General features: G+C 35.3%; 2 protein-coding genes across 3 annotated transcripts in view; one reads left to right on the top strand and one right to left on the bottom strand.

Moving 5' to 3' along the window:
- Positions 1-23,356, bottom strand: part of LOC138319446 (synaptotagmin-14-like) — a 165,674-nt gene that overhangs the window by 110,669 nt on the left and 31,649 nt on the right. Inside the window, exon 1 of one of the 2 annotated variants that reach the window (XM_069262603.1) lies at positions 1,839-2,103. The exons of the other annotated variant lie outside the window; for it this stretch is intronic. Within the exon in view, the coding sequence (XP_069118704.1) occupies positions 1,839-1,851 (13 nt within the window). The 5' untranslated portion in view covers positions 1,852-2,103. Of the gene's footprint in view, positions 1-1,838; positions 2,104-23,356 lie in introns of those variants that run through there. 2 annotated transcript variants of the gene reach the window in all.
- LOC138319448 (optic atrophy 3 protein homolog) lies at positions 2,145-20,516 on the top strand. The gene is made up of 2 exons (XM_069262604.1): positions 2,145-2,349; positions 18,623-20,516. Exons 1-2 carry the CDS (start codon positions 2,160-2,162, stop codon positions 19,027-19,029), a joined length of 597 nt encoding a protein of 198 aa, XP_069118705.1. The 5' UTR covers positions 2,145-2,159; the 3' UTR covers positions 19,030-20,516.

The raw sequence follows: 23,356 nt of genomic DNA, 5'->3' as shown, positions 1-23,356 counted from the left end.
TCATTTTCAAACACATGTTACATACTGTACACTAATAATTAAAAACGTTTTCTTCTCTTCATTGAAGGATATTACCTACTGGACAAATCTACATCTATCTACATCTACCAAATAATCGACCTACTTCATCATATTGAAGATCATGTCGATATTGTTGAAGGTGTGGCTATGAACAGGGGAAGAGAAGAAAATAATTAATTTAGAGATGAAAGACGAGTTTTGAAGGAGTCAAGTGACTTTGAGATTACAAGATCTTGCGGAAGAGAGTTCCAGTCTTGGATAGTGCGGGGAAAGAAGGAGTGTTTGCGAGAATCAGTTCTACAGTAATGTATTTGGTATGCAAGTGTATGGGAGTGTCTGGTAGGGCGTAACTGTGAGGTCAAGTACTGGTCTTTATTAATAGCTACTATGCCGTGAGTGATTTTGAAAAGCATAGTAAGCCGTGCGTTTTTCCTTCTAGCCGATAAGCTAGGCCACTCTAGGTGTTCAAGCATGTCACTAACGCTTGAGGTGTTGTGGAATCTGTTAGTGACATATCGAGCAGCTCTGCGTTGGACCATTTCTATCTTATTAATGTCTCCCTTCTGGTATGGGTCCCACACTGTACAGGCATATTCAAGTGTGGGACGTACTAAGGATTTGTATGCTTGTTCTTTAATCTTTTTTGAATTAATTTTGAGATTTCGTCTAATAAAGCCAAGGGTCTTATTGGCTGTGCATGTGATGTTGCTGATGTGGGAGTCCCATTTGAAGTCGTGTTGGATTGTTACGCCCAGATATTTTGCCTTATCAGTGTGTTCCAAACAGTGACCATGAAGATAATAATTATGTTTGATTGAATGTTTAGTCTTGGTAATCGAAAGAACATTACATTTCTGGGGGTGGAATTCCATTTTCCACCTTTTTTCCCAGTCAGCTAGTTTATCTAGATCATTTTGGAGTGTTTCTGAATCTTTTTTCGATGTAATGGTTATGTATGAGATAGTGTCATCGGCGAACAATCTAACTGAAGATGAGAGGTTAAGTGGCATATCATTGATGTAATATAAAAACAAACTTGGGCCGAGAACAGAGCCCTGGGGGACCCCCGATTCTACAAAGAGTGGTGGGGAAAGTTCGCCGTCAAGGATTACAGATTGTGTTCTGTTCTCGAGAAAGTTTTTGATCCATCTGTTAACGTCCCCCCTGATGCCATAGCTATATAGTTTATGGATAAGAAGAGTGTGACTGACCTTATCGAAAGCTTTTGAGAAGTCAAGAATGAGCACATCTGTCTGTTTGTTATTTTCAATATTTCTGGAGACATCATCTAAAAATTCTAATAGTTGAGTTTCACATGACCGGGATTGTCTGAAGCCATGTTGGAGAGGATAGAGGATGTTATTTCGGTCGGCATGAGACATGATGTTACTTACTACAATATGCTCTAGGAGTTTGCTGCAGATACAAGTGAGCGATATTGGCCTATAATTTTCAGGACTATATTTATTACCTTTTTTATAGATAGGTGACACATGGGCTACTTTCCAGTCTGATGGTACATCACCTGAAGCTAGTGATTGCTTAAATAATTTTAAAACGTATTAATCAATAATGTAAGGCTCAAACTAAGAACTTTTGATACAATTTCTTTTAAATCTAGACCAAAATACAAAAAGAATTATCGCTGAAGTTCACATTTTTTCCATTTGTTTACATTTCATGCCGAGGGCCTATAACTGTCATGTGGGATGCAGTAAGGAAAGGACCCAGTAATATGCTTTAAATCTATAATAATAGTATGGGTATGTTATGATAACATTGTGTGTATATCATTAAGATAAAGAGTGACTACTTACGTATTAAACCCATCTTGTCTCCCACTCCGTGTACCTATCTGTCCCGCATAACATTTACACCTACGCTCACACCGCTTAGTCGGCAGCCATTGATAAACATTACTTTTCCTTCTCATAAATATTCATTAGCGACATAAATACACAGCCATAACAAATGAGATTGATATATCAAACTATCCTTGAATATTACCTTTGGCATGTTTGACTGTCATAAAAGTTATTTTGTAAAAGAAATTTTGAAAAATCTGGGAAAGGATGCTTTTCTTCTAGGTTTTGATTTTTGGTCATTTGATTTCCATGTCCAATCGTTCACGTTTGCGCATGACACTCGGTCAACAACACTTCCGGTACCTTGAAAGTGAAGGAGAACCGGTCATGCCTTTACCCGCGATAAAGCTAATATCACTTGTTGTGAAACAGTTAGTTGGTAAACCAATTGCCAACCGTGTGAAGGAAGCGGCTAAGAAATCACCGCGATTCAAAAACTACGTGGTTCTGCCTTTAGCTCAATGTAAGTACCAATATAGCAGTCGACGTTCTACTTTCACTTTGACCTACATGTATAGGCCTACTCAATCTGATCCTTATTCTCACTCCGATTCAAAGAGGATCTGTCAACACCAAAACATGGTCACGTTTTTATTACATTTATATATTCCATGTACTTCCAGTTCCAATGCAATTACTCGTATTGCTACATTTACTGAAAAGGACATTTCGTCACAGCATAGATATTCAATATTCATATACTTATTGTTATATTCATATATTTATTGTGCTCCCTGGGCGAAATGACTTACAACATTCACACAATTATTCTTGAAACCTCTACTGGCTGGCGACCCATTTTCGTGAAAAAATGGAGAATTTTCTCATTGCACATGATTTTATATATCTTCTGGTATCAACATGTTCTTAATACTTAAACCAACATGATTTAGAGAGAATCAAAACCCCTCAGTACTAGACCTTATTTTCACTTATGAGGAAAACATGCAGTTAGGGATCAATCTAGCTCTGATTTCTTTCCGTTTATGGGTAAATTTCCCCTCAAGGAATGAATTCCCCTCTGGCCTAAAATTCTCCAAAAGATTTTAAAATTCCCCATTCGAAGTTAAAAAATGACCATTTTTGTAACACAATTTCCCCTGTGACTTATTTTTCATTAATTTTTTTAGACTTTTGTTTGCAATTTCTTCATATTTATCATAAAGCCTCTGCATATTTTATGACAAACTCAAATTTTTCATTATTGAGCTTAAAATCTTGCTTTACTAAATCTAAAAATAAAATTGGTTGTTTTACAGTGCTTTTTTGTCAAAATGAATATAATTTTGGACCAAAATAAGAAGATTAAAATTCCCCTATATTTCGCCAAACTTTTCCCCATTTTGAAAAACGGTAGTTTCCCCAAAACCTAGATTGATCCCTGAATGGTAGATGAACTACAGCAGTTTCCTGGTCTAGGCAAAAGTGATCATACAGTGTTATCTTTCAACTATGGGATATATCGACAACCCAAAAAAACCTGAAGGTACCTCTAGACCAAATTTCTACAAAGGAGACTATCTTTCCATTAGTGATAAACTATGTGTTACAGGAGAGGAGAAAATGTAGCGGCCAGAACAGGATTCAAACCCGAGACCCTTTGAACACTAGCCGGGTGCTCTACCTACTGAGCTACCTGGTCACCGATGATCGACCCAGTCCAATTCTGTTACACTCCTCCCTCCTTTCTCGAAGTCTTCGCCCTCGAAGACATACGAGACCCTTCCAAACACCACCACCATGGGTTATTTAGTTGGGCGCCAATTTTAACAGAAAATGTAGCGGCCAGACCAGGATTTGAACCCGGGACCCACCGAACACTAGCCGAGTGCTCTTCCACCTGAGCTACCTGGTCACCAATACTCGACCCAGTCCAATCCCGCTACACTATGTCTATGTGCTTAGACAATAGAGAACTTGAAATTCAGAGGGATGTCAATGAGGCATGGACTTAGTAAAGTACAATAAACAACAATACCATTCCAATGACCTGCCTGAATCAAGTTGCTAAGGAAGCCAGAAAAGATAAAGTTCGTAAGTGGAAAAGTACCTTCACTGCAAAAATTTTCACAGCCTACAATAAGGCTAGGAACAGATATATCTATTTGTCAAGAAAGTTAAAATATACCTATGAAAAGGAATTATCTTAAAAAATCAAAAGCTATTCCAAACTGTTTTGGAAGCAAGTCAGAAGGAATACAAAAACTAAGACAACAACTCAAAGAATCAAAGATCATAATGATCAATTAACTGTTGACAACAGAAGCACGGCCAAAGTGTTTAATAAATATTTCCATAGTGTTTTCATACAGGATGATGAGGTCCCATTTCAGGAATTCAGGGACAAGATTTATAGAACTACATGTACTAGATAATATCTGTGTAACAAAAGAAAATGTCATTAAAGCTATAAAAGCTATGAATCCTAATAAAGCTCCTGGTCCAGACAACATCCATCCAAAATTCATTACAGAAACCTGCAATATCATAGCCAAGCCACTGGCAATAATATTTAGGAAATCAATAGACGAGAGTACCCTCCCTACAGATTGGAAGAAAGTAAATGTGGTACACATAGAAAATTATAGACCAATCAGCCTGACTTCCATCCCCTGTAAAATTTTGCAACGGATTATAAGATATGTCATACTTTCACATCTTGATGGAAACGAACTGCTTTAGGAGCATCAACATGGGTTCAGGTCTGGAAAGTCATGTGTAACTCAACTCCTAGAAACTCTTGAAATATGGAGTAAATATTTGGATGAAGGTAAAAACATTAAAGCCCCATTATGTTTTGGGGTGAAAAAATATCGTCATAAAGTACCAAACTTTGCTGAATAGTAGAGCATATATCCTTATGAAAATATCTGCTAATAAAAAATGCCCAACATTTCCATGTTTTTAAAAAACAATAGAAAACCCCTCTTCGGAGAGGGGGAAATCCGTAGTTCCGCCCCAGAGCCAAAACAATCTAGTACGCATGCGTAGGCACAAAAAAGTGGAATTTCCCTAACAAACTTCAACATCGTGCATGGCGAATGCACTGAAGACTCGCCAAATACGTGTCAGCGAACACACATGGGTCCGTTCTTCACCACGTGCACGTTCCTTCAAACAACGACAATTTAGCGGTCAAGTTGCATTGCTCGATCGCGATCGACTGCACGTTACGATCCCACGCATTCCACGCATGGACCTACAAATACATGTTGTACATGCATATATTTACATGTAGTTTCTATATAAAACTAGGCTAAAACTATTCAAAAAGTGTTTGTTCTTGAATGGAAAGCAAGCAATTAACAAAATTATAATTGCAATGGTATTTGCTGATCTTATGTATTTTGTAATAAAGATTTATAGATGCCTATAGGGTCTAATCTAGCTTTGTTGAAATGTACATCGAAACCGAACACACGTTTGTGTACATCGAAACCGAACACACGTACGTTTGTGTTACCTGATGAGGCCTCCCACGGGATGACTCGCCAAACTCGTAAACAAATGAAAGTAAACACAAACACGCCATGTTGTTACCTGCTATATAGATATACATACAAACATACGAAGTCTGGAAAACCTACATGTTCTACTCCATCGCAGACCGATCGCGAGCATGTACATGAAACTTAGACCAGTGTTTGAGACAACATGTAGGGTCAACGACGATATCGGCATTATCGGATATATCAATGACAAGTGATCATGATCATGAATTACTAACTGAGTACAATCCACATTGTAGCATAAGATCATTATTATGAACTTTGTAATTACTACATGCAAAAACATATATACATAATATATGTTTATGCTACATGTAAAGATACATGTATATGAACCACAGGTGTTTGGCTCTATAGACTTTTTTTCTCTCTCTATATGATATATACATGTACAAATGTATATGTAATACTGTGTCAATATATAAAGAGAGAAAAAATGTCTATAGAGCCAAACACCAGTGCATGAACCACATATGTAGGCCAATGTGATTCATTTTATCTCATAATTCATTGCATGCACGGGACAGGAAAAGGAATGCATGTACAAAATGTAGAATAGTTTGGTTTGATTGAATAGTACTAATTAAAAAATGGAGTATAAAAACAGTCCGTTAATGATTTCTATACAGTTCATCAAGTGAAGAAGATCTGATGGAAAAGTATACCAAAACAGCTAAAGAAAACCTGGATCAGCCCTTCATTAAAAGCAGAGAAAATGGGGAAAATATCCGTTTAAATAAGACTGGTAAAGTCCTAGCAGGCATCACGAACTTATTTTTTCTCACATATTTTATTTAGCGCATAAACTTTTAGACTTGCTCCACAAATCGAACTTTTCCTATGAAAACAAATGGGCTGAATGCTAATAAACATAATTCACGTTCAGCGTAAAATGGAATGCACACTTGTGAAATTAGAGAAATTTCAGTTTCAATTCCCTTTTCCTTTTTACTACGTACATTTAAGAATTACGTACCGACGGCAAATGATAGTCCACCAGGTAGTATCAAGGGTCAAAATAATATATGTTGTGTCTTTTTAATGATGAAACTCCAATAGTCTGACAATATTTATATCCCCTTAGTTCACTCTAATACTGACGTTTGCACTAATATAAATGCGAGTCTTTGATTAGTTTAATTCGCTCCGTGTACATAAAATTGTAGGCCAATATTTAAAAATGCCCATACGATAATTAGTACTCATACACCTGGTAATCACTACTTGATGTATATAATGATCCTTTTCTAAATACACGAAACGTAATCGAAAAACATTTAATCAGTTAATTATATATAAATGAAATCTCGACAGGTATCGGTATATAGATACAACATACAGATTGATGTATCTCGACTAGCGTCGATTCCAGTGATCTTTCATCTATATGTACATGCATGTACTATCACATATTTCATAGACGAATATCGTTATAAAATACCCAAAGAATAAATAGAAAGCAGTTATAAAACATGTATATAGTAAGCTATTAGTCCACCTCTTTACGTATGTTCTAAGTATTTAGATATACTGTGCTCTCCTTACTCTCAAATTATGAATAGATTAGTAGCATCATGGTATTTATTTATCTATATATAGTTTTGGATTAATACTGTATTTATCTCAAATTATTACACGAGAGGAAAGAAAATATTTGTACGATAAAATACCCCATATGGTGCCCCATGTATGCATTTCACTATTTACATCCACTATTTTTCGATTAATACGTATTTTGTATTAAGCTTTATATAAAATATATGTAACCTTTGACAGGACACATTTATAATCTGTGGAATCTAATATGTATCATATACTAAACAATTATAGAACATTGTATTGCTCACCGTTTCCTCAAAACTGCCCTCTGTCTCGGCCATGCTTGTTTTGTTTACTATATCCGGGTATCGAACACATACGTATACACGAGGTATTTTTAACTATGCAAATCAACCCATTCTATTTTAAGATTTCTTTACTAATTGATTATTGCGTAATTATCTTCATTGTAAAGGAACCAAATGAAGAAGCTTTCATAAGGGATGTTAATATATATTTTAGCAAAGTTTGGTGAAAGCATAATGGGACTTTAATGTTATATACTTGGATTTCGGCAAAGCTTTTGACAAAGTTTCACACAAGCTACTTGTATTCAAGCTCCAAAAATATGGAATAACAGGAAAAGTGTTTTCTTGGATTCATTGGTTCCTCCAGAATATCTAAAGGGTTATTATCAACGGAACAGCATCCGAACCACTCCCAGTATTGAGTGGAGTTTCTCAAGGAAGCGTGTTAGGACCGCACGATACTGTTCCTAATTTACCTAAACGACCATCCAGATATGATAAATGGCACTGTGAAACTCTTTACAGATGATACTAAAATATATTCTCCGCAAAGTCAACAATAGAGGATAGGAATCAACTACAAAATTATATAGACAGATTGTGTAACTGGGCAGACCTCTGGCTAATGGAGTATAATATTGGAAAATGTAAACATCTTGAAATTGGTACAAGACCTAAAATATCACATTATATCTTACACCATCAAGGCAACACATCAGTAATATCTAAATCAAGGAATGAAAAGGATTTTGGAGTAAATATTGATGATGGTTTGAAATATACAGCACATGTCCGGGAAGCTGTAAGGAAAGCCAATCAGATAACTGGAATTGTCTTCAAGACTTTTACTTATATCAACCCATCTATGTTCACTACCCTCTACAAAACTCTTATTCGCCCACATTTGGAATATGTGTCTGTTATTTGGTCACCACTATATGCCAAGGACAAGATTGCAATAGAAAAAGTCCAGCGTAGGGCTACCAAACGCGTTCTACATTATTCGACAAGCCATATCTTGAAAGATTAAAATTCTTAGGCTTACCAACATTGGAATATCGCAGAGAAAGGGTTGACATGTTACAAGTTTACAAAATTTTGAATCAAGTGGATAAATTGGACAAAAACAAATTTTTTTGAAGTGAATAGTTATAGGTCCACAAGAGGACACTCTCAAAAACTGTATGGACTATTTTTACATATATACAGGTATGGACTAATGTTACATAGGTAGAGGTATGGACTATTGTTACATAGGTAAAGGTATGGACTATTGTTACATAAGTAGAGGTATGGACTATTGTTACATATATACAGGTATGGACTATTGTTACATATATACAGGTATGGACTATTGTTACATATATACAGGTATGGACTATTGTTACATAGGTAGAGGTATGGACTATTGTTACATATATACAGGTATGGACTATTGTTACATAGGTAGAGGTATGGACTATTGTTACATATTTACAGGTATGGACTATTGTTACATAGGTAGAGGTATGGACTATTGTTACATATATACAGGTATGGACTATTGTTACATATATACAGGTATGGACTATTGTTACATAGGTAGAGGTATGGACTATTGTTACATAGGTAGAGGTATGGACTATTGTTACATATATACAGATATGGACTATTGTTACATAGGTAGAGGTATGGACTATTGTTACATATATACAGGTATGGACCATTGTTACATAGGTAGAGGTATGGACTATTGTTACATAGGTAAAGGTATGGACTATTGTTACATAGGTAGAGGTATGGACTATTGTTACATAGGTAGAGGTATGGACTATTGTTACATATATACAGATATGGACTATTGTTACATAGGTAGAGGTATGGACTATTGTTACATATATACAGGTATGGACCATTGTTACATAGGTAGAGGTATGGACTATTGTTACATAGGTAAAGGTATGGACTATTGTTACATAGGTAGAGGTATGGACTATTGTTACATAGGTAGAGGTATGGACTATTGTTACATAGGTAGAGGTATGGACCATTGTTACATATATACAGGTATGGACTATTGTTACATATGTAGAGGTATGGACTATTGTTACATAGGTAGAGGTATGGACTATTGTTACATAGGTAGAGGTATGGACTATTGTTACATATATACAGATATGGACTATTGTTACATAGGTAGAGGTATGGACTATTGTTACATATATACAGGTATGGACTATTTTTACATATATACAGATATGGACTATTGTTACATATATACAGGTATGGACTATTGTTACATATGTAGAGGTATGGACTATTGTTACATATATACAGATATGGACTATTGTTACATATATACAGATATGGACTATTGTTACATAGGTAGAGGTATGGACTATTGTTACATATATACAGGTATGGACTATTGTTACATATATACAGGTATGGACTATTGTTACATATATACAGGTATGGACTATTGTTACATATATACAGATATGGACTATTGTTACATATTTACAGGTATGGACTATTGTTACATAGGTAGAGGTATGGACTATTGTTATATATATACAGGTATGGACTATTGTTACATAGGTAGAGGTATGGACTATTGTTATATATATACAGGTATGGACTATTGTTACTATTGTTACATATTTACAGGTATGGACTATTGTTACATAGGTAGAGGTATGGACTATTGTTATATATATACAGGTATGGACTATTGTTACATAGGTATACAGGTATGGACTATTGTTACATATATACAGGTATGGACTATTGTTACATATATACAGGTATGGACTATTGTTACATAGGTAGAGGTATGGACTATTGTTACATATATACAGGTATGGACTATTTTTACATATAAACAGGTATGGACTATTTTTACATATATACAGGTATGGACTATTGTTACATATATACAGGTATGGACTATTGTTACATATATACAGGTATGGACTATTGTTACATATGTACAGGTATGGACTATTGTTACATAGGTAGAGGTATGGACTATTGTTACATAGGTAGAGGTATGGACTATTGTTACATATATACAGGTATGGACTATTGTTACATAGGTAGAGGTATGGACTATTGTTACATAGGTAGAGGTATGGACTATTGTTACATAGGTAGAGGTATGGACTATTGTTACATATATATACAGGTATGGACTATTGTTACATAGGTAGAGGTATGGACTATTGTTACATAGGTAGAGGTATGGACTATTGTTACATATATATACAGGTATGGACTATTGTTACATAGGTAGAGGTATGGACTATTGTTACATATATATACAGGTATGGACTATTGTTACATAGGTAGAGGTATGGACTATTGTTACATAGGTAGAGGTATGGACTATTGTTACATAGGTAAAGGTATGGACTATTGTTACATAGGTAGAGGTATGGACCATTGTTACATATATACAGGTATGGACTATTGTTACATAGGTAGAGGTATGGACTATTGTTACATAGGTAAAGGTATGGACTATTGTTACATATATACAGATATGGACTATTGTTACATAGGTAGAGGTATGGACTATTGTTACATATATACAGATATGGACTATTGTTACATAGGTAGAGGTATGGACTATTGTTACATAGGTAAAGGTATGGACTATTGTTACATATATACAGGTATGGACTATTGTTACATATATACAGGTATGGACTAATGTTACATAGGTAGAGGTATGGACTATTGTTACATATATTGTTACATATGTAAAGGTATGGACTATTGTTACATATGTAGAGGTATGGACTATTGTTACATATATACAGGTATGGACTATTGTTACATATATACAGATATGGACTATTGTTACATATATACAGGTATGGACTATTGTTACATATATACAGGTATGGACTATTGTTACATATATACAGGTATGGACTAATGTTACATAGGTAGAGGTATGGACTATTGTTACATATGTAAAGGTATGGACTATTGTTACATATGTAGAGGTATGGACTATTGTTACATATATACAGGTATGGACTATTGTTACATATATACAGATATGGACTATTGTTACATATATACAGGTATGGACTATTGTTACATATGTAGAGGTATGGACTATTGTTACATATATACAGGTATGGACTATTTTTACATATATACAGATATGGACTATTGTTACATAGGTAGAGGTATGGACTATTGTTACATATATACAGGTATGGACTATTGTTACATATATACAGGTATGGACTATTGTTACATATATACAGGTATGGACTATTGTTACATATGTAGAGGTATGGACTATTGTTACATATGTAGAGGTATGGACTATTGTTACATATATACATATATGGGCTATTGTTACATAGGTAGAGGTATGGACTATTGTTACATAGGTAGAGGTATGGACTATTGTTACATATGTAGAGGTATGGACTATTGTTACATATATACAGGTATGGACTATTGTTACATATATACAGGTATGGACTATTGTTACATAGGTAGAGGTATGGGCTATTGTTACATATGTAGAAGTATGGACTATTGTTACATATATACAGATATAGACTTTTTAACATATATACAGATATGGACTATTGTTATATATGTAGAGGTATGGACTATTGTTACATATGTAGAGGTATGGACTATTGTTACATAGGTAGAGGTATGGACTATTGTTACATATATACAGGTATGGGACCGCTTTTCGTCAATTGGGATGTTCACTTACCTATCAAACTCTTATGATGGTACGGCACACTTATGTCGGATGATAATCCATTCATAGATACAGTTAGATTTGACATATCAAACTCAGTTAGGTTATTGGGACTTGTTGTGTTATACACTGTTACTCCAGATGGGTTATTGGGTATTGAACTCATTGTCATGTTAAACATTCCACTTATCAACCCACTTAGGTTAGACATGTGAACACTTCCAGTTAGGTTAGACATGTGAACAGTTCCAGTTAGGTTTGACATGTCACTATCAACTCCAGTTAGGTTTGACATGTCACTATCAACTCCAGTTAGGCTTGACATGTCACTATCAACTCCAGTTAGGTTTGACTTGTCACTATCAACTCCAGTTAGGTTTGACATTTCATTGTAAACTCCAGTTAGGTTTGACATTTCATTATAAACTTCTGTTAGGTTTGACATTTCATTGTAAACTCCAGTTAGGTTTGACATTTCATTATGAACTTCTGTTAGGTTTGACATTTCATTATAAACTCCAGTAATGTTTGACATATTTCACTTTAAACTTCAGTTAGATTTGATATACCAGTTGTAACTCCATTGATGTTTGACGTGAGCTTTACACTGGATGCTGTCCATCTGAAAATGCTGCAATAGTTGTATGAGCAGGGGCTGTTTACAAGCAGTCGGGGATTATTCCTACCTATATTGCCACTATTGATTGTCCTACCTTTATTGTATATGGCAGCTGATTTCAAATTAATGTATGCATCCTACACTTTTTGTTGTTGTGTGAATTGGATGGAATCACCATCATGTGTAGTGGCTTTGTGGGGTTTGATTTTCCATCTCATTCATTAATACTACATACTGACTACCGCGAGGCAAGGAAACTTTCATCACATATACACAGATGCATTGAGGCGTGTTATCAGTCGGCATCTGGTTGTTTATACTGCTACTGTTGTAATAAAACAATAGATTTACAGCACTATAAACACAGGAGTATAAATGTTTTACTGATTCCTGTATAACCATACATATATACTGCCTAGATGATACATTCCTATAGATGATACATTACCTATAGATGATACATTACCTATAGATGATACATTACCTATAGATCTATACATTACCTATAGATGATACATTACCTATAGATGATACATTACCTAACCTATAGATGATACATTAGCTATATATGATACATTACCTATAGATGATACATTACCTATGGATGATACATTACCTATAGATCTATACATTACCTATAGATGATACATTACCTAACCTATAGATGATACATTACCTATGGATGATACATTACCTATAGATGATACATTACCTATAGATGATACATTACCTATAGATGATACATTACCTATAGATGATACATTACCTATAGATGATACATTACCTATAGATGATACATTACCTATAGATCATTACTATAGATGATACATTACCTATAGATGATACATTACCTATAGATGATACATTACCTATAGATGATACATTACCTATAGATGATACATTACCTATAGATGATACATTACCTATAGATGATACATTACCTATAGATGATACATTACCTATAGATATTACATTACCTATAGATGATACATTACCTATAGATGATACATTACCTATAGATGATACATTACCTATAGATGATACATTACTAAATAACTATAGATGATACATTACCTATAGATGATACATTACCTATAGATCTATACTTACCTAATGTACATTACCTATAGATACATTACCTATACATTACCTATAGATGATACATTACCTATAGATGATACATTACCTATAGATGATACATTACCTATAGATGATACATTACCTATAGATGATACATTACCTATAGATGATACATTACCTATAGATGATACATTACCTATAGATGATACATTACCTATAGATATACATTACCTATAGATGATACATTACCTATAGATGATACATTACCTATAGATGATACATTACCTATAGATGATACATTACCTATAGATGATATACATTACCTATAGATGATACATTACCTATATATGATACATTACCTATAGATGATACATTACCTATATGATACATTACCTATGATGATACATTACCTATAGATGATACATTACCTATATGATGATACATTACCTATAGATGATACATTACCTATAGATCTATACATTACCTATAGATGATACATTACCTATAGATGATACATTACCTATAGATGATATACATTACCTATAGATGATACATTACCTATAGATAGATACATTACCTATAGATGATACATTACCTATATATGATACATTACCTATAGATATACATTACCTATAGATGATACATTACCTATAGATGATACATTACCTATAGATGATACATTACCTATAGATGATACATTACCTATAGATGATACATTACCTATATAGATGATACATTACCTATAGATGATACATTACCTATAGATGATACATTACCTATAGATGATACATTACCTATAGATGATACATTACCTATAGATGATACATTACCTAACCTATAGATGATACATTACCTATAGATGATACATTACCTATAGATGATACATTACCTATAGATGATACATTACTATAGATGATACATTACCTATAGATATACATTACCTATAACATTACCTATAGATTACATTACCTATAGATATACATTACTATAGATGATACATTACCTATAGATGATACATTACCTATAGATGATACATTACCTATAGATGATACATTACCTATAGATGATACATTACCTATAGATGATACATTACCTATAGATCTATACATTACCTATAGATGATACATTACCTATAGATGATACATTACCTATAGATGATACATTACCTATAGATGATACATTACCTATAGATGATACATTACCTATAAGATACATACCTATATACATTACCTATAGATGATACATTACCTATAGATGATACATTACCTATAGATGATACATTACCTATAGATGATACATTACCTAACCTATAGACGATACATTACCTATAGATATGTACATTACCTATAGATGATACATTACCTATAGATGATACATTACCTATAGATGATACATTACCTATAGATGATACATTACCTATAGATGATACATTACCTATAGATGATACATTACCTATAGATGATACATTACCTATAGATGATACATTACCTATGATACATTACCTATAGATGATACATTACCTATAGATGATACATTACCTATAGATGATACATTACCTATAGATGATACATTACCTATAGATGATACATTACCTATAGATGATACATTACCTATAGATGATACATTACCTATAGATGATACATTACCTATAGATGATACATTACCTATAGATGATACATTACCTATAGATGATACATTACCTATAGATGATACATTACCTATAGATGATACATTACCTATAGATGATACATTACCTATAGATATGATACATTACCTATAGATGATACATTACCTATAGATGATACATTACCTATAGATGATACATTACCTATAGATGATACATTACCTATAGATGATACATTACCTATAGATGATACATTACCTATAGATGATACATTACCTATAGATGATACATTACCTATAGATGATACATTACCTATAGATGATACATTACCTATAGATGATACATTACCTATAGATATATACATTACCTATAGATGATACATTACCTATAGATGATACATTACCTATAGATGATACATTACCTATAGATGATACATTACCTATAGATATATACATTACCTATAGATGATACATTACCTATAGATGATACATTACCTATAGATGATACATTACCTATAGATGATACATTACCTATAGATGATACATTACCTATAGATCTATACATTACCTATAGATGATACATTACCTATAGATCTATACATTACCTATAGATGATACATTAGGTATATATGATACATTACCTAACCTATAGATGATACATTACCTATAGATATGATACATTACCTATAGATGATACATTACCTATAGATGATACATTACCTATAGATGATACATTACCTATAGATCTATACATTACCTATAGATGATACATTACCTATAGATGATACATTACCTATAGATGATACATTACCTATAGATGATACATTAGCTATAGATGATACATTACCTAACCTATAGATGATACAATTACCTATAGATGATACATTACCTATAGATGATACATTACCTATAGATGATACATTACCTATAGATGATACATTACCTATAGATGATACATTACCTATAGATGATACATTACCTATAGATGATACATTACCTATAGATGATACATTACCTATAGATGATACATTACCTATAGATGATACATTACCTATAGATGATACATTACCTATAGATGATACATTACCTATAGATGATACATTACCTATAGATGATACATTACCTATAGATGATACATTACCTATAGATGATACATTACCTATAGATGATACATTACCTATAGATGATACATTACCTATAGATGATACATTACCTATAGATGATACATTACCTATAGATGATACATTACCTATAGATGATACATTACCTATAGATGATACATTACCTATAGATGATACATTACCTATAGATGATACATTACCTATAGATATATACATTACCTATAGATGATACATTACCTATAGATGATACATTACCTATAGATGATACATTACCTATAGATGATACATTACCTATAGATGATACATTACCTATAGATGATACATTACCTATAGATATATACATTACCTATAGATGATACATTACCTATAGATGATACATTACCTATAGATGATACATTACCTATAGATCTATACATTACCTATAGATGATACATTACCTATAGATGATACATTACCTATAGATGATACATTACCTATAGATGATACATTACCTATAGATGATACATTACCTATAGATCTATACATTACCTATAGATGATACATTACTATAGATGATACATTACCTATAGATGATACATTACCTATAGATGATACATTACCTATAGATGATACATTACCTATAGATGATACATTACCTATAGATATATACATTACCTATAGATGATACATTACCTATAGATGATACATTACCTATAGATGATACATTACCTATAGATGATACATTACCTATAGATATGTACATTACCTATAGATATATACATTACCTATAGATGATACATTACCTATAGATGATACATTACCTATAGATGATACATTACCTATAGATGATACATTACCTATAGATATATACATTACCTATAGATGATACATTACCTATAGATGATACATTACCTATAGATGATACATTACCTATAGATGATACATTACCTATAGATGATACATTACCTATAGATGATACATTACCTATAGATGATACATTACCTATAGATCTATACATTACCTATAGATGATACATTACCTATAGACGATACATTACCTATAGATGATACATTACCTATAGATGATACATTACCTATAGATGATACATTACCTATAGATGATACATTACCTATAGATGATACATTACCTATAGATGATACATTACCTATAGATGATACATTACCTATAGACGATACATTACCTATAGATGATACATTACCTATAGATGATACATTACCTATAGATGATACATTACCTATAGACGATACATTACCTATAGATGATACATTACCTATAGATGATACATTACCTATAGATGATATATTACCTATAGATGTACTATACTTCTCTATCTAGATGATACATTAGTTTTAGCTGTGCTATACTTAGTTGCACCTATCTAAGCAGTATAACAGATAGTTTTATTGATTTTTACCTGGATTTGTTTGTAAACAGTTGAGCAGCTGTTCATTTGTAAGTGCATCAAAAGTCTGTTTTCACTATTCCCTGCTTCTTCAGTAACAACAATATGATACCTTTGGGTAGGCAAGTTCATGGCATGGCACATTGACTGTCAGTAATCATTCATTCACCCCTATGTTGGTTGACTGTCAATATTGCTTCAAAGCACTACTTATCCTAAAATACTGAATGAATTGTAACCAAAGTTCAGCCTAAATGGGGAGGATGAGTTCTTCAAATTGCTACTAGTTCATGAAAGAATGTTGACTCATTTCAAATGAAAGATCTTTTAATTAACAGATTCAATTTAACAACTAGCATATTTATAGTAAATTTTGATTTAATGTTTCAATATATTTGTACATGACTGTAACTACCTACTGAAATGTTCTATACTTGTTCTAAACTTTTATAGGTCTTTTTAAGTGCAGCAGTCGGAGTTGCCATTTAGGCTTTAACATTAAGAACATATCTTATGCTATCTATCACATAAAAAAATATGTACATGTATACTAATTTAGAATTAAGAGTTATCTAGCTATACAATACATTGCAGTCTATTATGCCAGTTTATCAGAGTGACATTAGAAAAAGAACTTTTTTATTTTCAATTTTGTATAGTATTTGGCTGAATTAAAGTTCTCTGAAAACCTGTACATGTATAAAGCTCATTAAGTATATAACATGAAGTATTAAGCAGTATTGTTTGAGTACAACATAAGAATTTTAAGTAATCATTTCTATCAGAATCATCCAGAATATTGGTTTCTGTTGCAGTTTACACAAGAACCACAGTGCAGATAAAAAGTCGGATGCTAGGTATTGGGAAGGTGGAGTCCGTAGAACCGGTCAGTATTGAACGAGCGGTGGACCTGATGGGCGACTTCGCAGGGGAGGTTACTATAGTTATCATCGCGATTTCTCTTATCTTTGTGGAAATGCAGCGACAGCAGAACAAGGTGGAGTCGACATATGACGCTTACAATGACACTATAGAATCTCTGAAGGAGAGAGTAGAACAGCTAGAACTGACCATAAAAAAACAAACAGTTCAGACAGAAAAGATGGAAGAAGTTGTTAAAAATCTAAATAGGACAGTGTTCTACTCACAGCATGGCATAACGAGCAAAATTTTGAATATGAGTCAGGAAGAGAAATCAGAAGAAGCTACAAAATCGAAGTGATAATGGACGAACATTAAGTATGAAAGTTTGAAGCGAGAATCTCTGTGATTTTAGGTGTGATTGTTAGTATGTCAAACTGGGGATACAATGTTTGTGTTCTGATCGTATTTATTTCATTATTTGATAGACCTATTGTACATTTTTAGTCTACCATCATCAGATAGTGGGTTATTCAAATCACCTTTCATTCGTGGTTCATCGTCTGTCCGTAACAATTCTTGTTACCACTTTTTCTCAGAAAGTACTGAAGGGAGATTTTCAAATTTCATATGTAGGTTCGCTTAGGGCCCTAGTTGTGCATATTGCAATGTGGGACTGATCTGTCCACAAGATGGCTGACCAGCTGCCATCTCGGAATTGGATTGTTGAAGTTTGTTACCTCTATTTCTAAGAAAGCACTGAAGAGATCTGTCTAAAATTTCATATGTAAGCCCTAGTTGTGCATATTGCATTTTGGGAACGATCTGTCGACAAGATGTAACTTTGTTACTTCTATTTATCAGAAAGTGCTAAAGGGATCTGTTCCAAATTTTATATGTAGGTCCCCCTAGGGCCCTAGTTGTGCATATTGCATTTTGGGACCGATCAGTCAACAAGATGGCCAAAAGGCTGCCATTTTGGATTTTGATAGTTGAGGTTTTTTACTGCTATTTATCAGAAAGTGCTGAAAGAATCTAAGTTTTAAAAGCTGAGAAAAGATCCCTCTTTCATTTGTCAGTTATAGATTTTTTTTTATAGGCGTCACCATCCCTCTGGGATATCTTGTTGATAATATTAAACTGTTCAAACGCTTGATATTTCTACTGAACACAAGGATGAAATATTGAATATTGAATTTATTACCAACACTCCTAAAGATATCACTTAATTTTAACCACATGACCATTTCTAACCAATAAGAATTTCTCACTTGAATGTTTGCTGAACATTGCTACTAATGAATTCTTTATTGTCAGAACCAGTTTCCTAGAACATGACAGCTAGGGTTCCTACTGTTACGATAGCTAGGGTTCCAACTGTTAGGATAGCTAGGGTTCCAACTGTTAGGATAGCTAGGGTTCCTACTGTTAGGACAGCTAGGGTTCCTACTGTTATAACAGCTAGGATTCCTACTGTTAGGATAGCTAGGGTTCCTACTGTTAGGACAGCTAGGGTTCCTACTGTTAGGATAGCTAGGGTTCCTACTGTTAGGGTAGCTAGGGTTCCTACTGTTAGGATAACTAGGGTTCCTACTGTTAGGATAGCTAGGGTTCCTACTTTTAGGGTAGCTAGGGTTTCTAATGTTAGGATAGCTAGGGTTCATACTGTTAGGGTAGCTAGGGTTCCTACTGTTAGGATAGCTAGGGTTCCTACTGTTAGGACAGCTAGGGTTCCTACTGTTAGGGTAGCTAGGGTTCCTACTGTTAGGGTAGCTAGGGTTCCTACTGTTAGGGTAGCTAGGGTTCCTACTGTTAGGGTAGCTAGGGTTCCTACTGTTAGGGTAGCTAGGGTTCTACTGTTAGGGTAGTTAGGGTTCTACTGTTAGGGTAGCTAGGGTTACTACTGTTAGGGTAGCTAGGGTTCCTACTGTTAGGGTAGCTAGGGTTCCTACTGTTAGGGTAGCTAGGGTTCCTACTGTTAGGATAGCTAGGGTTCCTACTGTTAGGGTAGCTAGGGTTCCTACTTGTTAGGATAGCTAGGGTTCCTACTGTTAGGGTAGCTAGGGTTCCTACTGTTAGGGTAGCTAGGGTTCCTACTGTTAGGGTAGCTAGGTTCCTACTGTTAGGGTAGCTAGGGTTCCTACTGTTAGGGTAGCTAGGGTTCATACTGTTAGGATAGCTAGGGTTCCTACTGTTAGGTAGCTAGGGTTCCTACTGTTAGGATAGCTAGGGTTCCTACTGTTAGGGTAGCTAGGGTTCCTACTGTTAGGTAGCTAGGGTTCCTACTGTTAGGGTAGCTAGGGTTCCTACTGTTAGGACAGCTAGGGTTCCTACTGTTAGGGTAGCTAGGGTTCCTACTGTTAGGGTAGCTAGGGTTCCTACTGTTAGGATAGCTAGGGTTCCTACTGTTAGGGTAGCTAGGGTTCCTACTGTTAGGGTAGCTAGGGTTCCTACTGTTAGGGTAGCTAGGGTTCCTACTGTTAGGGTAGCTAGGGTTCCTACTGTTAGGGTAGCTAGGGTTCCTACTGTTAGGGTAGCTAGGGTTCCTACTGTTAGGGTAGCTAGGGTTCCTACTGTTAGGGTAGCTAGGGTTCCTACTGTTAGGGTAGCTAGGGTTCCTACTGTTAGGGTAGCTAGGGTTCCTACTGTTAGGGTAGCTAGGGTTCCTACTGTTAGGGTAGCTAGGGTTCCTACTACTGTTAGGGTAGCTAGGGTTCCTACTGTTAGGGTAGCTAGGGTTCCTACTGTTAGGGTAGCTAGGGTTCCTACTGTTAGGTAGCTAGGTTCTACTGTTAGGTAGCTAGGGTTCCTACTGTTAGGAAGTAGCTAGGGTTCTACTGATTAGTAGACGTAGCTAGGGTTCCTACTGTTAGGGTAGCTAGGGTTCCTACTGTTAGGATAGCTAGGGTTCCTACTGTTAGGGTAGCTAGGGTTCCTACTGTTAGGGTAGCTAGGGTTCCTACTGTTAGGGTAGCTAGGGTTCCTACTGTTAGGGTAGCTAGGGTTCCTACTGTTAGGGTAGCTAGGGTTCCTACTGTTAGGGTAGCTAGGGTTCCTACTGTTAGGGTAGCTAGGGTTCCTACTGTTAGGGTAGCTAGGGTTCCTACTGTTAGGGTAGCTAGGGTTCCTACTGTTAGGACAGCTAGGGTTCCTACTGTTAGGATAGCTAGGGTTCCTACTGTTAGGGTAGCTAGGGTTCCTACTGTTAGGGTAGCTAGGGTTCCTACTGTTAGGGTAGCTAGGGTTCCTACTGTTAGGGTAGCTAGGGTTCCTACTGTTAGGGTAGCTAGGGTTCCTACTGTTAGGATAGCTAGGGTTCCTACTGTTAGGGTAGCTAGGGTTCCTACTGTTAGGGTAGCTAGGGTTCCTACTGTTAGGGTAGCTAGGGTTCCTACTGTTAGGGTAGCTAGGGTTCCTACTGTTAGGGTAGCTAGGGTTCCTACTGTTAGGGTAGCTAGGGTTCCTACTGTTAGGGTAGCTAGGGTTCCTACTGTTAGGGTAGCTAGGGTTCCTACTGTTAGGATAGCTAGGGTTCCTACTGTTAGGGTAGCTAGGGTTCCTACTGTTAGGATAGCTAGGGTTCCTACTGTTAGGACAGCTAGGGTTCCTACTGTTAGGGTAGCTAGGGTTCCTACTGTTAGGGTAGCTAGGGTTCCTACTGTTAGGATAGCTAGGGTTCCTACTGTTAGGATAGCTAGGGTTCCTACTGTTAGGGTAGCTAGGGTTCCTACTGTTAGGGTAGCTAGGGTTCCTACTGTTAGGATAGCTAGGGTTCCTACTGTTAGGATAGCTAGGGTTCCTACTGTTAGGGTAGCTAGGGTTCCTACTGTTAGGATAGCTAGGGTTCCTACTGTTAGGGTAGCTAGGGTTCCTACTGTTAGGATAGCTAGGGTTCCTACTGTTAGGACAGCAAAGGGTTCCTACTGTTAGGGTAGCTAGGGTTCCTACTGTTAGGATAGCTAGGGTTTCCTACTGTTAGGGTAGCTAGGGTTCCTACTGTTAGGGTAGCTAGGGTTCCTACTGTTAGGGCAGCTAGGGTTCCTACTGTTAGGGTAGCTAGGGTTCCTACTGTTAGGGTAGCTAGGGTTCCTACTGTTAGGATAGCTAGGGTTCCTACTGTTAGGGTAGCTAGGGTTCCTACTGTTAGGGTAGCTAGGGTTCCTACTGTTAGGGTAGCTAGGGTTCCTACTGTTAGGGTAGCTAGGGTTCCTACTGTTAGGATAGCTAAGGGTTCCTACTGTTAGGGTAGCTAGGGTTCCTACTGTTAGGGTAGCTAGGGTTCCTACTGTTAGGATAGCTAGGGTTCCTACTGTTAGGGTAGCTAGGGTTCCTACTGTTAGGGTAGCTAGGGTTCCTACTGTTAGGGTAGTTAGGGTTCCTACTGTTAGGATAGCTAGGGTTCCTACTGTTAGGATAGCTAGGGTTCCTACTGTTAGGATAGCTAGGGTTCCTACTGTTAGGATAGCTAGGGTTCCTACTGTTAGGATAGCTAGGGTTCCTACTGTTAGGATAGCTAGGGTTCCTACTGTTAGGGTAGCTAGGGTTCCTACTGTTAGGATAGCTAGGGTTCCTACTGTTAGGTTAGCTAGGTTCCTACTGTTAGGGTAGCTAGGGTTCCTACTGTTAGGACAGCTAGGGTTCCTACTGTTAGGAAGCTAGGGTTCCTACTGTTAGGACAGCTAGGGTTC

Source organism: Argopecten irradians, chromosome 3 (assembly GCF_041381155.1).
Source record: "Argopecten irradians isolate NY chromosome 3, Ai_NY, whole genome shotgun sequence".
Classification (NCBI taxonomy): Eukaryota; Metazoa; Mollusca; class Bivalvia; order Pectinida; family Pectinidae; genus Argopecten; species Argopecten irradians.
Note: the sequence above shows the minus strand (reverse complement) of the source record. Positions and strands in the feature narration are given on the sequence as shown.